At 51.2% G+C, this 17414-nt stretch overlaps 2 protein-coding genes across 2 annotated transcripts; both read right to left on the reverse strand.

Annotated features, from left to right (window-relative positions):
- Nucleotides 1–453: 453 nt before the first annotated feature.
- On the reverse strand, nucleotides 454–7776 carry ACADS (acyl-CoA dehydrogenase short chain). Its single transcript, XM_065033240.1, has 10 exons — nucleotides 7629–7776; nucleotides 7147–7310; nucleotides 5367–5516; nucleotides 5056–5167; nucleotides 4498–4649; nucleotides 4061–4231; nucleotides 2688–2825; nucleotides 2379–2474; nucleotides 2001–2057; nucleotides 454–1393 (listed from the first exon to the last, which is right to left on the reverse strand). Exons 1-10 carry the CDS (start codon nucleotides 7672–7674, stop codon nucleotides 1241–1243), a joined length of 1239 nt encoding a protein of 412 aa, XP_064889312.1. The 5' UTR covers nucleotides 7675–7776; the 3' UTR covers nucleotides 454–1240.
- Nucleotides 7777–7820: 44 nt separating this feature from the next.
- On the reverse strand, nucleotides 7821–14887 carry UNC119B (unc-119 lipid binding chaperone B). Its single transcript, XM_065033250.1, has 5 exons — nucleotides 14633–14887; nucleotides 13953–14066; nucleotides 13335–13446; nucleotides 12922–13094; nucleotides 7821–12068 (listed from the first exon to the last, which is right to left on the reverse strand). Exons 1-5 carry the CDS (start codon nucleotides 14835–14837, stop codon nucleotides 11956–11958), a joined length of 717 nt encoding a protein of 238 aa, XP_064889322.1. The 5' UTR covers nucleotides 14838–14887; the 3' UTR covers nucleotides 7821–11955.
- Nucleotides 14888–17414: the final 2527 nt, after the last annotated feature.

Consider the following 17414-nt stretch of genomic DNA (forward strand, 5'->3'; position numbering starts at 1 on the left):
CAGGCACAGTGTGCGTACAGGGCCATTTCACTCAGGAGAAGAGGAGCTGCGAACATTTTGCACTGGTAAGGGAAGGAGGCCTGATGATGAAGAGGAGCAGCCTGAAAGCAGCAGCCAGAACTCCTCGAAGCAGTGATATGGGCCGAAATCAAGTGAGAAAAGCGTCTCACTCCTAGAAGCCCTCCGTAATTTACAACATGTTGACAGGCACTAGAACGGCTCTCCAGTAGAAAGATTCCTGCTGACTGCTCTGCCTGGCTATTTCTGTTAATCCTTACGATTCTTTGCCCCAACAGGCTGTTGCCCTCTAGTGCCCTGCAAAGGAATTATTTCTGTTCCTGGGACGACTGCACTAGCAAACACTGCACAGGTTTGTGCTCCTGTGTCTTGTGGCAGGAAGAAAATATTATAAATGAACTCACCTTTGCATTAAAAGTAAGTGGGGACCAGTGGTCCTTTAAAATCATGTTTTATTTGTCTTCTCTGCTCTCTGATGCATAATAGAATCCTGATGGTTTTCTGTCCACACAAATTAAATAACATATTACAGGGAAATAACCATTTACCTCTAGTGTACTCATAATTTGGACAAGGGGCAGACCATACAGGCCCTAGTCTTAATCCTCTCCTCCTGAGCTTAGACCTTTTCTTTTGACTGCTGAATCATCTAGAAGTTAATTTCTTGTCAAAGATAACTGATGTGCTACTGCTACAGCTTCCTGGTAAGGTTTTCTGTGTCATCTGTTCCTCTCCTCATTGTTGCCCAGAGCTTGTAGCAATTAAAAGACTATTATTGCCACTTAGATCAGCTACAGCAGTGTAACCTGCAGCCTGGAACTGGGCAGAGGGGTGCTGTCCCTCACTGTCCCTTGGTTATCAAGTACCACATAGTGACAAATCCCTGCAAAACAGGAGAGCTGCTGACTTCACTGACCAGCAAAATCATTTTGCTGCAACTAAACAAAACCAGTGCTCCAGTTTAGGAAAATACCTACACTCTCCTGCATGGACAGGTGTCTCCTCCTTCCTGCACTCACAGCCATCACTTGTAAGCCTAGATGCAGCCTTCCGTGCACCAGAGTTTGTCCAAAGAAGAATCAGCACACTTTAACAAGACGGTCAGTTACTCAGTCCTGAGGAAAACTTCCATCATTAGCCTCGTTCACGAGGGCCAAGACTCAATGCTGCTGTGCACCTTTGCGAGGCACTTCAGGGCAGCGTCTTGCTCTCGTTGGCTTCTTCAGCTCCGGTAGGCCTTCAACACCTGACCTGCTATCACCAGTCTTTGGATCTCACTGGTCCCCTCGTAGATCTCGGTGATACGAGCGTCACGGTAATGGCGTTCTGCTGGCATCTCTGTCACATAGCCCATCCCGCCCAAGATCTGGATGGCCTGAAACAAAGGTAGCAGGTTAGAAAGGAAGCAGGGGCAACGAATTAGTTTTCCATGTCCCAGAGACACTTAAAAAGGAGCTAAGCCTGCTGCGAGTATAACTGGTGGGGGGACACATGGGGATGATTGCAGCCCTTCTGCAGAGAACAAACTGGATTTGAACTGCGGAAGAGCAATACTGGTGTCCCAGACAGTGACTCACTTCAGAGCTATTTGTTAGTGATCCATGTTCAGCTAAGACACTCTGGAATAATAAATAAATAAATGGAAAATAAATGCAGACACCAGAGGTCCTGTGCTATTTGCTACGTTACAAACTTACTACGGGCGCTGACTGGTGCATCACGCTCCCTGCCACCTCGCTTATCCCGCTCAAAACTTTAACACTGCCCTGGACAGCAGCAGGCAGAAGACGACTTCAGTAATACAACTGCTACAGGCCAGCACAAATCCTAGCGCACCAAGACAGCTGTGCTAACCAGCTTCAGCCATATTTTTTGTTTTAATCTAGTAAATTCCATCCCACCTTCCCCAAGCACCTGTTCTGCAACAACACAAACTCCCTTTCTGCATGCTGTGCAGCAGAGATGTCAAGTGAAGTAGTTACCTGATGAGCAATGGCTGTTGCAGCTTCTGATGCAGCCAGCTTGGCCATCGCCGCTTCCTTTGGGGAAGGAAAAACGTCACTGAGGGTGCAGCTCTCACAATAAAGAACATTTCACTTTTACAAGGAGCTGGAATGCCCACAGACCAGCTGTGGAGAGGTGAGCCTGGTCACTGGTGCCAGCTGACAGTGGCCACCCCTCTCCCCTTGGCTAAAACCAGGCCCCAGCCCAGCAGGCTGAGCTTAAACACCTCAGCACTGGTTGGGCGTGCACTGAATGCAGCGATGCTGAACACAACGATGCTGTACACAGCGTGGTTTTCTTGCCTTGGGCCTGTGCCCAGCACTGTCACTACTAGATAAATATCGTGTTGTAAATACCTTTGTGAAAGGTTTCCCATTGTCTTTCAGCATAGCAGCTCTCCAGGTCAGCAAGCGCGCGCCCTCCAAGGCCACAGCCATATCGGCCAGCTTAAACTGCAACGACAAGCACTGCCTTTGTGCCAGGTGGTGGCCCCTGGGGCACAAGTCTCCCACCCCAAGGCCAGTATTGCTAGAAAAGGGGCAGCTCCATGCCAACAGTTTAACAGTGTCTGAAAACAAGAATTACCTTATTTATGCCAGACTGTGCAAAGTGCATGAACTTTCCACCGGCACTGTCTGCAGCTGCCCTGGCCACCTGGCTCCTACCTGCACCGCCTGCAGCTTCGTGATGGGCGACCCAAAGGCCATTCTCTTCTCAGCGTAATCCACAGCACAGTCCATAGCTGCCTGTGCTATGCCAAGAGCCTGTGAGGCGATACCAATCCTTCCTGCATCCAAAGTTTGCTGCCAGAGACACAAAATACGTGCTAAGTCATACTTGACAAAAAATAGTATACTTGCATTTCTGCTCTTGCTGGGGAAGCTCCTCTAGCTTTACCACCCTCTGCTCAGGCCTCCTTGACTCAGAATATTCCCAGTTATGAAGGACTAGAGAGCTATAAAATGTACTGGGTCGCTGCGAGAGAAGCCAAGGGTACAAGAGGGAAAGCAGAAACGGGGGGTATTGCTTCTTATAGCTGGAGAGAAACAGGCAGGTGCAAAATCAGGGAAACAGCGGAATGAGCTCTGGAAAGGACACAATAGTACAGTTCAGCTAGATCCACTCATGGTGCAGCTGATTTTACTTTAACTGACTAAAAAAAAAAGCAATCTGGTCAGTTTTCCCCTTTGCCCTCATCATTAGCACATGCACTGAACCAAGCATTTTTCAAAATGACAAGTGAATCAAGTCAATAATTCAACTTAGCTCAAACACATGCCCATTTTGTCTTTTAACTGCTTCCCTGTCTCACTATGTACAGGAAGAATTTACAGCAAACTCAGTCCTGGGCTGAGCGCCTTAAAAAAAAAGCGATGGTGACTGATGTGTTCTTTTAGTTGTGCACATAATGGAAGGGGCTGGTCTCCAGGGAGCTCAGCCTTTTTCAGAAATTCAGGCCAAAAAATGGTGTTTATCCCCTACTGAGAGAGCAATGAACACTGCCGGGGGAGCGCGTCACTGCAGGGAACGTGTTGTTCCGCGGCTGCCCGGCTCCTCCTCAGAAGTCACACATGTGCTGTAACTCAGATTCCATTCGCCTTTAGACATTATCCAGCGGCTGCCCTGTGCCACCAGGACAGCTTTCCTCTGCCAGAGTATTTAGGGAAAAAGCCACAAACTGGAGGCATGGGAACATGTGATTACAGCTGGTGGCTGGGAAAAGAGAAAAATTAAAATACGCCAGCCCTGCTGACACAGCACCTCAGCAACTTCAGCATTCTTTCATCTGAGAACCTCTACAGAGTCTACGAAAAAAGCTCCGTCAAAGATCTCTGTTAAATTAGTGATTCATCAAGCTCTATGAATGATTTCTCCCACCTTCGCTTTTGAAAAGGGTCAACTGCTTAACGTTACACTGAACAGCTTATGCTAGCAGTTCTCACCAAAGTCATTGTAAGTCTGAAAATGGTTTTGCGGATGGCAAACTTGGGAACTACAGGTTTACAGAAACACAGCTGCAGCCCGATCCACCTCTTACCATGGCGATTTTGAAGCCCATTCCCAGCTGCCCCAGGAGGTTGGCCTTGGGTATCCGACAGTCCTCAAATATCAGGTTGGCGGTGGAAGAGGCTCGGATTCCCAGCTTGTCTTCTTTCTTCCCCAGTGACAGCCCAGGGGTTGGCATGGGAACCAGGAACGCGCTAATGCCCTGCAATGAGACCCAAACTCTTAGGAATGGTGCCAGCTTCCCGCTTACATGGCTGTCAACACGCTTCCTTCAAACAGTTTTCATAGAAGCCACATGTGTAGGTAACCAGGAGAAGGGCGGGGGAGCCGAGATAGAACAAAGCCGGTGCACATGAGCCCCTCTGCTCAATGCCTGCATGGCTCTAAATAGCTGAGCTTTTCCAAAGTGCTTTTCCTGTACAACTCTTTTATTCCCGCCCTTTTTCCTCACTGCCCCACTGAACATACCTTGTGTTTCAGGGATTTATCCGTGGTAGCAAACACCACAGTGGCCGAGGCGTCCCAGGCATTGGTGATCCAGGCCTTGGTGCCATTCAGAACCCACTCATCACCATCCAGGCGTGCCACCGTGGATGCTGCACCCGCGTCACTGCCATTTCCTGAGCGAGGCACCAGCAAATGACACTCAGGCAAAGCAGCGGCAGCCTGGGGTACAAACCCACCCCCGGCCCGCGGCCCCCCCATCAGCTCATGGCACTTCTTGTAACTGCGGGGGTGTCAGCACCGTCCCTCCTAGAGGGCCCAAACAGGAAGGGGAAAGGTCAATGTGCCTGACATGTGCCCATCTCCAGAGCTCTGCTCCCCGAGGGCATGAAAATTCTCAGCCTTGACCACGGGCACAGCAGTTAAAACCTTGGGCTCTGAGACTTCATTCAAAGAGAATTGCTACAAACCACTTTTCTGCAAACTGCTGCAATTCAACAGACCCAGAGCCCATCCTAAACCTGACCAATGAAAAAAGCCACCCTACATTCTTTGCAACATGAAGGGTAACAGTCACATCACCTGGTTCACTGAGTGCAAAACAGCCGATTTTATCACCACTGGTGAAGGGAGCAATCCATTGGTGCTTCTGTTCTTCAGAGCCAAACTTGAGTATTGGCCCTAAATACAGAGACTTTAAGAATTAAGAATTGAGTTAGTGCTTCTTGAAGGTACAAGGATTCCAGTAACTCCCTAAAGTCTAAGTGCTCTCCAGCACACCAGAACCCACCACAGGAACGGGTCCCATTTCTCCCACACATCCCTCTCCAATAACACCCTGACACCAGCCCTGGTTCCACGCCTGACCCTCACACACAACCTGAGACACTTACATTATTGACACTGACAATGACACCTGTGGACGCGCAGCCCCTGCTGATCTCCTCCACGGCAATGGAATAGGCCAGGTAGTCGAGGCCTGATCCTTTGTAGGCCTCTGGCACATCCATAGCCAGCAGCCCTAAGCCACCCATCTTCTTCACCTGCACGGAGGGAGCAGAGACATAAGATCCTCTGCACCACCAGTGTCCCAGCACATACATGCAGACACATGGAGACAAAGGTCATAGCAGGGCTACAGACACAGGAAAAGATCTGCACAACTCCTGGTGAAATGGGAATCTGACTGTACAAACCGGTAAGTGTCCCCAGGTCCCGATGACTTCAGCAAGAGCTGTACATAGTCACTGCTGCATAAGACGAGGCTCATGCTTATTTAAATAGCTCTCTTCAGTACTGGGAAGGAGGGAGCCTTCAGAGGTGAAATAGGGAGATACAACCCCACCAGCCTCCCAGCAAAGCTTTTCCCCTCACATGTCTCCTGTCAGTTGGAAGCTCTCAATGGGAAATCTATCTGATAAAAATCATTAGAACTTTACCTGTGAGTCTGCTGAGCTTCAGCCGAGGACTGCACAAGGAAAGAATTTTACAGAATGAATGACCTACAGAACAGCTTGCAAGAAGGTGGTTTTCCATTCCCATTAAAGCCAGGTCTTGCTTCCCAGAAAACTTAGTTGTTGGTTACATTCCAAATTATTCCACCCCAAGCTCCTCAGCTGTACCCCTGGCTTCTTAACCGTAAGCTCTTCAGAACACTGACTGCTTTGTTCTAGTTTTTTTGTTAATGTTTGGCAACATACATGAGAAAAAAAAAAGCTTTCCTCTGCTTTTATATTTGTCAAGCTTTTGGTGTTGCAGAGATAAGTGTATTACCAGCCTCTGCTTGCTTTAAGGGGAACCAAGAGGAATTTTTAAACAAATATTTTCCCTCTTGTACGGGCACCCAAACCCCTAGTCCTTCACATCAAATCCAGAGGATGAACAAAAGACAGCAACTACTTTTATGTATGTTGCTTTATCTCAATAAACACAGTTTACATTTTGAATTTTCTTCCACACATTCAAGTGAAAAGACTCAAAATCAAACGTAAAATTCTCGGATAAGAACAGTGAAATAAAGAGGAAAGTATTTTTTCCTTAGACCACGTATTACTTTCCTTACTCTTTAATCAAAGAGGGGTGTTTGACAAAACCCACGTGCCTCTGACTGTGCTTGCTCGCAACCTTGTGGCTAACCTACCAGTATATATTTTTCTGCAGCTTAATATTCATTGCAATGAAACACCTGAATTAGTCCGCTCAACGTGGCACAGAACGACCTGCTGAATCTGTACTGCTTTCCACAAAACGAGGCGCAGGTTTGACGGGAACTGCAGTCTCTTCACAGCCCTAGATGACGACCAACATGCACCTCCTATCTCCTGATCACTTCACCATCTGAAATGCACTCAGGTCATCTATGCTGCCTCACTAACAACCATTTTTACAGTTATGTGCAGCCTATAAAAGTATTTAATTGATTTTATAAGTCAGTTGTATTATAGCCGACAGGAAAGTCAGTAAGAGAACTGAAAATTGAGTAGTACTAAAGCCAGTTAAACATGAGGTGAAGGGCTCAAAATGTCCTGGGTACATTACAACCTGCACACTCACAGAGCGCTCCCACAGGCTGGTCTAAACTTTTCTGCTAAGCCAGAGCTCACTGCACGTCGGGCTGCCGGCGCAGCTGGCAGAGCCGGCCCGGCCCGGCCCTCCCGCGGGGGCCGCTCGCACCTGCTCGGCCGGGAAGCGGTGCTCCCTGTCCAGCTGCGCCGCGAGGGGCATCAGCTCCTTCTCTGCGAAGTCCCGGCAGGTCTGTCGCAGCATCTGGTGCGTTTCTGGCAGCTCCACGCTCTGGTACACGGTGTGCAGCCGGCGGAGGCACCCGAAGGCCAGCGCTGGGAAGGGAAGGAACGACGCGCCGCTGGCTCCCTTCAGGCCCGGGGAAGGGGGCCGAGGCAGGGCTCGTGCCCTCCCAGAGGGACACTTTTCCCTCAGCACCGGGACCGCGGGGTGCGGGAGCGCAGCCGGGGTTCGGCGGGCCGGGGGCTCGGCTGAAGGGCGGCCCCGCCGCGACTGAGGGAACCCGCCTCAGGCCCTGAAGGGCACCGGGGCGCCGCCTCCCGCGCAGGCCGCGGTCTCTTCCCACCCTTCTCGTGTGCCCCGCCGCCCCCCGAGCAGCCGCAGAGGAGCGAAGCCGAGCCCCGTGCCCTCACCCCGGGGGGTCCCGCCGCCGCGGGCCAGGAACGCCGCCGCCGCCATCCCGCCGCCTCAGGGAGCGCGAGCACAGCGCACGCGCGAGCAGCTCCCCCTCTGGCCACGCCCCCTGCTCCGATCCCGCCCCCGCAACCCTCAGGTCCCGCCCCCCGCAGCCCTCTGGCCACGCCCCCGAGGCCGGACAGCGCCTGTGCGAAAACGGGAGTTTTTATTCTATTGCTGGTGACAAAGTCACGTTTATACAAACCCACGGGCAGCCGGGCACCGCGCCGCCGAGGGAGGGGGCGCCGCCGGCAGCACACACAGGGAGCCGGCGCCCTGGGACTGAAGGGACGCGGGCAGCGCAGCTGCTGCCAGGAAGGGCCACGGGAGGAGCGGCCGGAGGGGACAGCGGCCCCAAGGCCACACTGTGAGAGATACAAATACATGTCCTGTAACAGCACGGAGATCCACGCAGGCAGGGGTGGCGGTTGCTGGTGTTCGTTTTTCCCTTTGCTGCAGAGAAGAGGCGATGGCTCTGCCAGGCAGCTGTCCCTCAGCCCCGTCCCCATCACAAAGCTGGGGGACACGGCCACGTTCACGCCCCAGGATTACACCTGATACTGGGCCACGCTGTGGGGTAGCACAAGGCTCGGTGGCTTGATGTGACAGGACAGCAGGGCAGAAAGCACATGGGACATCATGAAACACATTGCTGAGGAGTTACTACGTTTGGACCTTACTGCTTCACCACCACCTTCCTTGGTCATTTCTCCCTTCTAAACACTTGTTTTATTCTTCCTGGACTCTCAGACAAGCAGAATAAACATCCTCAAGCAACCTCAAGCTGCTACTTCTCTGCAGTAAGAGGCATTGAAAATCCTGAGGAAAACACACAAAGGAAGACACTTCCTACCAAAACCAGAGGACAGCGGTACCCAGTCCATACAATAAAACGTCCTTCCTTCAACAAGGTGCAATACATATTCCTCAATCATGACAACAGCTGTCCAGGAAGCTTTCTGCCATGGATCCAAAGCAGTTGCCTCAAAAATGTGAAAAAGAGGTCCTGGTGCTAAGAGGACAAATACTGGAAAAATTTAGCATGAGTTTCCGGATTTGGTCCCTTGTTTTGTTATTGCAGAACACAGTATGATCCCAACGCTTTTCTCTTTCCACCTCAGCACAGGACCTGAGAGAAGCTGTCTCCACAGAAACCTTTTCCCTTGCTCACACATTAACTGACACTGAAAATACCTCCCTTGCGTTCAGCACCATCCACCTGACAAGGATGAGACCCCACTGGAATTTCTTCCTAGCTCACCGGCATGAGTAGCTTTGACCCCTCATTAAAGCATCAGAGCACACAATCTGTTAAACCGTGTTGACCAAAGACATCATCCCTGTCCCAAAGAGAAGACACTTCACAGAAAGCACCTAAGAGAAAAGGAACCTTAGGGAAGCAGTCAAAGTGGGGAGAGGAGTTTGGAAATCCCTGACTTTTTAGATTATAATCAGCTTTTTCAGTGCTGGGTTGCCCTCTTGTAGGGACTTCTGCAGCATGCTTTTCGGGCAAAGACCACCTAATTTGACAAAGCAAACAAATCCATCTAGAAACTGAGGCATGCTACTGCTGCCTGCACTTCTTCCCATTTTCCTCTAGTTCTCCTTTTTTTATTGCTGAATAGCGGATTCATCCACCAGTGGGAAAGCAACCGCTTCAATGCTTTTTTTCTCATCACTACTGGCAGGAGTAATGACTAAAGACAGGAATCCACCTTCCTATAAGCATCAAATGTCTCATCTACATTTAGCAGAGCTCTCCTGTCAGTGGCATTCCACAAAGCAGTGGCTAGATGGCACCCACACCCCTACAAATCACAGTGGGACGGAGCAGAGCAGCACGCTGGCTGCTATGAATGGCTCATACAAGTTGGTATTTGGCCGTAACTTCTGCTGCTCACTCTGGCAACTGTCAGTCTTCCTTTCAAGAACCATTACGCAGTGACATAGAAAACAGATGGGAATCATCACACTCATAAGCAAAGCAAGAGGTTGCTTCATACAAAAAAAAATTGATAAAACTAACATTCAAAGGCACCTGGATTTATACTACATAGAAATTCAGCTCAATATGCTAAACTTTCGCAGGGAATAACTAGCAGGCTCTTCAGACACTATCCTGAGCATCTCAGAACACTTGAGGATGAAACGTGATTCCAGGCAGTTCTGCCTCGTCACACGTAACTACCTGTTCTTCCATGAAAACAAATGCTTCCCACCTCACCGGCACAGCATGAGGCCTTCCGAGACAATCACTGCAAGGGGCACCTCAAGCTCCACCTTAGAAGCAGCTTTAACTAATTCTCAAATAACTAAACAACATTGCTAAGCGCCTTTGGAGACGCTGGAGGGGACTGGTGGTAGCAGAATCCTTCTTCATCTTTCAACCATGCAGACCTTGCTCCTCCGCATTCCCAAGACATTTGTTGTGGTTGCTCATGATTAATGCTCCACCCAGAACAGGTCATTTGTTGTGGTTAATCATAATTAAACATCTTCCCAAGAGCTGGAGATTCTTTGGTGGCTGCCACCCCACTCACTCTCACTGCTCACTCTGATGCCAGCTGATCTTCCACACCAAAGTTAACATCGTTAATCTGCGAGGTGAAGACCGTGGTTTCCTATTGCTGTCTGCATTAACAGGCTCCAGGCTGCGATGCCCACTGCACTGAATCCTGCTAAAATACAAACTACACCGAATCTTACTTAACACAAGTAACAACTGTATTAGCCAAGGACTTGGGTTTCAACTGTTCAAGGAACATGTGGAAGTAATACTAGCAAACATCTCTCCTCTGGACACAACCCGACGCCCATGTACAAGAGACTCGACTGACCAGCCCAGTGAGGGGACAAAAAACCCACCAGTCTTGAGAGCCAGCAAAACAGGTAGAAAACAGTTTTGTTAGCTGAGCTATTGCATGGTGAGGAGCTGGGGCCCAGCACGGCTGCTGGGAAGACACAGGTCTGCTTTTCCCACTGCGTGATGCTGCTTCCTATCGCCAGATCCCAAACGCAACCAGGAAACACACCCGCTGCTCAGGCAGTAACTTCCTAAATCATAAATAAACAGCTAAGTAGGCCACGCAGGGATGGCAGCTCATTTAACAAGAGAACCACGCCAATACTGCCTCTGTGGGAATCCCACTCCATAACACTGAGTGATCTGACCTGGGAAGCTTTTAGCTACTAATACCTCAACTGAAACAAAGCAAACGAGCTGGTAACACCACTGTCTCTCCTTCCAGCACCTCTGACAGATCATTTGGCTTTAAAAGGACAGATTGAAGCCCAGGAAGCTCTGCTTCCTACGCATTTTTCAAGTGATTTTCCACATTCTCCTTTTTCACTCTAAGCCCCACTGTAGTGATGACTCCCCTCCACCCCAGCTGGACTGACAATGTACTGTCGATCTAAAAGGCAACAATTCTGCAGCACGAGCCAAAGTTCCTACACAAAGGGAAGCAGGAGAAACGGTAAGCACAGTAAGATTAACTTCAGCTCTAAAGGTGACCCATGAGCTCCAAAATTCAACAGCTTGTTCACAAAAGCTCAAATAGAAATGCTGTTAGACTGACTCAATGACCAACCTAGATAAAGCCCCTTTTCCCCCAATCTCATATCTCTAGAGACATCCCTGGCAAGACTCAGATCAGGCTGTTCTCAGGGGCAGCTCAGGCCCTGGAGCCAGAAGGAAGATTCCTGCACTGCTTAGAAGCTGAATTAGTCTCTTATTTTATACTTCCCACTGGAGAATATTGGGATGTACCCTAAAAAGCAATGTCAGTCATGCTACGAACTAAACCACTGTGCACTAAAGTAATGATCTATGCAACTAAGAAGAGACCTGCTCTACAGGTGTCACTGGCTACTTGAAGGGGGAAATTTCCTAAGAAATAGCTCACCCAAACAACCCGACCTCTTTAAAGAGGGCAGTCAGCCAATAGGTGGAACATCAGAAACACTAACGGTGCAGCCCAACTCTAAAGGCTGTAACAGCAAGAACTTTCTAACAGTATCTCTGATCCATGATCTAACCCAGGCACCAGAAAGTAACCAGAAATAGTGACTGAGAGGCAGGATATGCTGAGTGTCAGATAAAAAAGTGTCGCAGGGAGACTTCCTTTACTTTCATGAGCTGTCGTCTTTGCTTCAATGTTTTCAGCCTCACGCAAGGCGAAAAGGTTTGGCAAGAAGTCCTGTTGCACGAGACAGCAACTCCAGTTCTCTTCTGTACATCTGGAACGGTTAACGGCAGCACAGCATCCAGCAGACACAGAATAATTACTGTCCTCCGTTGTAAGCATAGTCGGCCTTGTTGTGCATAATCAACTTGTTGTCCACAAAGTAAAAGCTGTCTGAGCGGGTCTCGTATGGATTTTCAACCATCAGACGGACTGTGAAAGAGAAAGCTCAATTACACTCAAAAGCCTGCCACACTCCACTGGGCAGCACCAAGTCCGAGTAAAAAGGATTCCGCTGGATTTAGCAGCCTGATGCTCTGCCCTGCCCAAGTAAGAGAAGCAAACTGCTCTGCTGAGCATACTTCTAAAGCTCTGGCCTGCCCCTTCCTATTCTTCTTGTTCATAGCACAAGTGCTGTCAAAAGCAAACAAAGGGGGATGGAGTAATTGCACACAAGACCTCCTTGGAAACCATCAGAGCCACCACTAGAGCAGAGCAGCTATCACCTCTAACCAGAGAGGCTGCAATCCGCAAATGGCAAGGCAGTGTTGGGGTACAACCTCTGCACCTCCTCCCACAGCCAGTTGGCCACATAAGGGCCCAGGTGCTCCAGTCCTATCCACCCCCTGACGCCAAACACACCCCGCGCAATGTGTATTTGCAGAGATCTTGGTAGGCTCAAACACACACCTCTCAAAGAGCCCTAACAAGCAAGTGCTGAAACCAGATGTGGGGCTACCAAGAGGAACCCTTTTTAAGGGTTTTGTTATCTTCTGGGCTACGCTGTTAGGCGCCAGGCATGTCAGCCCCGAGACTCTGATCAGGTCTTGCAGCCCGTGGCTTGACAACACGGGTTGTCTTAGGCTTTCATTTTCAAAGAAGGAAAATTTGCAGCACAAATCTGTAATTCAGTCAAGATTACACACCGCTTAAACCAGGAACCTGCATCTATTTCTTCCTGTCCTGCCCATCCCAATTACAACTTCTTCCACAAGCAGAGAGAGGGAGAAAATGAGTGTATGTACACACACAAAGCACAACCCAGTGCGGGAAAGGAGATACTTACTAAGGTCCTCTGACAGCTGAGGGAATTCGTAAATGTGTTCACACGTGTTCCTGCTACTCGGGATGCAGAAGCCAAAATCAAAGTCAAAGTTCTTCAGCAAGCGATCTCGGAAGTAATGTCTCTCAATCATTCGAAAGTTTGATACTGGCTTTTCTCCCACTGTGAATTCCACTCTGTATGCAAAGAGTAGGAAAAAACAGCTAAGACGACAAACTTATCTTCCTCTTGGGAAGAACGGAGCCTTGGATCTGAGGCTACACAAGAATCCAACAGACCATTCCAGAAAGAGAGACTCTGGTATTTTTAGTGTAAGATGGGTTCTCTCTAGTCTTTGACACAGCTTTGTTATACAGTTTGTAAACATCTTTCTTTGTGACACTTGGTAAACATTCTTTCTAAGAGCTCATACTCACGTTGCACCAACAGTTCGAAGGCGGAGGAATGCTGGGGTGAACTGGTAACGAACAAAGCGGCCTGCACTAGCGTCCAGTTCACTGCTGTCATCTTCGTCCTCTTCATCTTGCTCTAGAAAATGCACCAGCTCAGAGTTATTCTGCTAATAGCAAACACATTAAGGTAATACTGCCTGGCGAGTGTTATCAGAAGCTGGCTATTAGTTAGGTGTTTAATAACTGGTTTGAGAGTTGTACAGGCACTAAGTAATAAAGAAGAGATCTGCTATGACAGCTGGTGCAGCTTTGGTGGCTCTGGAACTGAAACCACCCTCAAGCCCACAGGATGTGGCCCCTCACAACTGCCACAGCACATGAAAGAAACTCTGAACCACAACCAGCCAACAAGGGAGGGCCTGCAGTTGATAATACTCCCCCATCTCACAAAAATAATTTCACATTTCTATGACAACAAGTTTCTCAGCAGAGATAAACTCAGTCCTATGCTTAAAGGAGAGGAATCGAGTCACTTGGACATAACAAAGGACCTCTCTGCTTGGTTTGAATGGGTCTTACACTGCAACTTCTCAGCTCCCCCAGCCTCCCCAGCCTCCCTGCAATGTAAGATGAGACAGATACCTGAAGCAGAGGGCTTTGCAATTTCAAACAGCACTGTTCCAGTTTCAAGATCCCGGATCTTAAACCTGGTGAAGTCAATATTGTATATGTTGTCCTCAGGTTTGCATAAATAATCTGGAACAGAAAGGAAACATACAGCAGCATTCTAAAACATCTCTGAGCAATTACCAAAGGAAGTTCTTTTTTTGCTAGCTCCATTCCATTAAGATACATACAGCAAGCTGTTTTGCAGAAGCTTCAGGGTCGAAATTGAGGCTAGAAGAAACAAAGGCACACCAGGTGCCAAGTGGCAGAGCAGGAAAGGGATGGGATCGGGACAGAACAGCAGCGATCAGCAGCCCAGAGGAAAACCGAAAAAAAACAAACCCCACCCCAACACCCCCAAACTTTTCTGGAAGTTGTAACAAAGCTGCGGGCAGAACCGCACGGCGCGGCTGCCGCTGCGGGCGCTCGCTCCTCGGCCGCTTCCAGGGACAGCGCAGCGGGCGGCAGCGCCGGGCCGGGCCGCTCCAGCCCCACCGGCCCCACCGCCCCCTCCCCGGTCCGGCCCCGCGCCCCCGGCCGCGGCCACGGGGGGATGAACGGAGCCGCGCGGGCGGCGTCCGCCCGGGACGGCGGGTCCAGCCGGAGCCCAGCCGAGCGCTGCCGGCCCCAGGGGCCGCTCCCCGGCCCGCACTCACTCTCCGTCACCCGGCACAGCCCCAGGACGTGCTCGGGCCGGACGGTCTCCAGCGCCAGCAGGTCGGACTCTGTCCACGGCGGCCGCGGCGCCGCATCGGCCGATCCGCGCCGCCCCCGCAGGCGGCTGAGCGCTCCCCCGCTCCCCGGCGGCGGCTTCTTCTCCGGCCCCGCCGCTGCCGCCGCCCGCGCCTTCGAGCCGCTCATCGCCCCGCCGCCGCCAAGATGGCCGCCGCCGCCCGCCGTAGCTATGGGAGCGCGGGGCGGGGCCGCGGCGGGTCAGGGGCCGCGGGCGCTGCCTGGCAACGGGGGCGGCTCCCGGAGCCCGGCGGAGCCCGAGGGGGAACCGGGGCCGCGTCGCACCCGCCGCTCGCAGAGCCCCGGGCCCGGCACCCAGCGCCGAGCACCCACCTCAGGGGCGTCCTGGGCCGGCGGCGGCAGCGCCTCCTCGCCGCGGAGCGGGCGGACAGCAGCGGGGGGAGAGCAGAGAGTTATCTGAGGAAAGAAACAAAAAAAGGAAACAAAACCACCCCCGCCCCAGCAGCCCCGCTCCTGCTGCACCCCCGGGGAGCCCCCTCGCTGCCCAGGGGACACCTGGGGCTGCGGTTAATTAAATCTCGGTCTGAATCCCGCAGCGCAGCGGGTAATTACAGAGCGGGTGTCCCCCGGAGAGCCCGGGTCTTCCCAAGGAACGGTGGCAAGAGCTGCTCGGGAAGCGCTGTCAGCACGGGGATGACATGGAGCGCACACCCCACTGCTGCCCCGGCCTGGGGACACGCCAGTCCCCGGGGAGCGGGACAGGACGGTGCGCCCCGAGGGCTCTCCCCGGGACAGCAGCCTGGCCACTGTCACCCCCTGCCAACAAAGGGACAGTGGCAGATGTCAGACCAGTGTCCTGAGCCTGGTGGGAGGATCAGGGACGTCCCACCTGGAGTGACTCACAGGAGCATCACACAGAGGAAAAGATGCATTTCGTCCCCAAAATGGGGCAGCCTGCAGTAGGCACTTGGCTGATGAGAGCCACCTCCAGCCCTCCAGGGAACCAGGGCAAGAAACATCTGCACCCTCTCTTCAGACTCCAGCCAACACCCAACATGCTCAACGGCCGGGAACAGATTTAGAGCAGTGGTTAGTGACGTTCGCTGCTGCTTCTAAGCAGCACACGCCTGCTGCTGCCAACCGAACGCTATTTCAAACAATCCTGCCCACGCCAGCGCTCCCCAAATCCTCCTCGCTGCATCGGGTTTGGTCCCTCCATCCTGTGCCCCAGGAAGGACAGACCGAAGACCCAGGCGGTCTGGAAAAGTGGCTGCTTTGCACAGGGCCAATGTCCCTTGTCCCTCGAGAGCAAACACCCCGAGGAGGAAGGTGCTGCTTTCTGCTCCAGCTACAGCCCCTTCTGACCGCCTCTGACGCAGTTTCAAGCTGAAAGCGGGGCAGCTTGCAAAACCCCAGAAGGTAGATTACATCTCTGGTGTTCCCCATCTGAGCAGGAAGCAACAGGGTCCATATCAGCACTTTTAAGAGGATGTTGCACTGTTCAACTTGCACTTAATCGCCCAAAACAACTGGCAAGAGAATACGAGGCAGGCAGCGGCTCTGGGCTGCAGCAGCGGCGGGATGTTAAACCGCATGTCGGCAGCAGCCCGCAGTCCCCTCCGCACTGCAGCCCGGCTCGGCTTCCCGCGTCACCAGCCGAAAAGCAGAGGGGGCTCCTCCGCCCCCACCACTAGAAAAGAGGGACCACCTCATCCAAGTGACAATATAATTCTGTTTATTTTCCTTTAACACACTGCTGGTTAAAACTGCCAGACAGTAGATTTCAGAACATTCCCTCAACCAAACGTTCTGGGGAAATTAAAAAATAAAACTGCTACCATGTACCAAAAATAAAATAACCCACCCCTACACCCATCTTTTCCCTCAAACTAGACCCTGCAAAGCCAGTGCAATCAGAAATAGTCATCTGTGCTTTTTGCCCAGGGCCTGAGCTTGCTGCAAAGCAAACTAAAAAAAAAATGTCACTGCAAGTTGTTATAACACAAAGCAATGGACAGTAAAATTAAAAAGTCCTCCTTAAAAACCTTTTGTACTGGTGACAAGCACAGCTGGAGATCGCTCCCCACGCTGTTTAGCCTTTACAGACAACTTAGACCTGCAGCTTCAAGTAGTTTGTGATGTGTCCTTAACACCAACAGCACAGGTCACTTCCACGCATCCCAACCTACACAGCTGGGCGCTATGGAGCGCCAGGACCATCTGCCAACACCAAAAGCTGCAACAACAACAGGATGCAAACATCGTGTCACCTGGCCAGCATCTCGCAGTCCTGGTTACTGCTTCCTGGCACAAAGCACAAACCCCGCCTCTGCTCTCATGGTCTGCAGGGCTGCTTCACCAACCTGGCCGCTTCTCAAGCGGGACAGCCCTGAACACACGGAGCCCCCGTAGAAACCATGAAAAATTCAAGCCTCTACTTGCCAGCAAGTTTCCAGACATCACTTTGCTCCAGCATCCTCTCAGGAACTGTCACACTGTGACAGAACAGCCGTGGCAGCACAGGCAAGCACCACACATGATTGGGAACAACTCCAGGGCAGAGATTCCACGCTTCCTCGATTCACACTCTCCCCAGTTAAACTGGTTCAAGCTGTACTTTGCCCTTTGCCTTGAAACCTCCATCACCACACAAACTCTTTAGCAGAGACCTTCGATGTTTGCAAAAGATTATTCACATTTTCTAATCATCCAGCACTGTTTCTAGGAGAGAGGGAAGCACTTCCA

Source organism: Columba livia, chromosome 17, assembly GCF_036013475.1.
Source record: "Columba livia isolate bColLiv1 breed racing homer chromosome 17, bColLiv1.pat.W.v2, whole genome shotgun sequence".
NCBI classification, from domain to species: Eukaryota; Metazoa; Chordata; class Aves; order Columbiformes; family Columbidae; genus Columba; species Columba livia.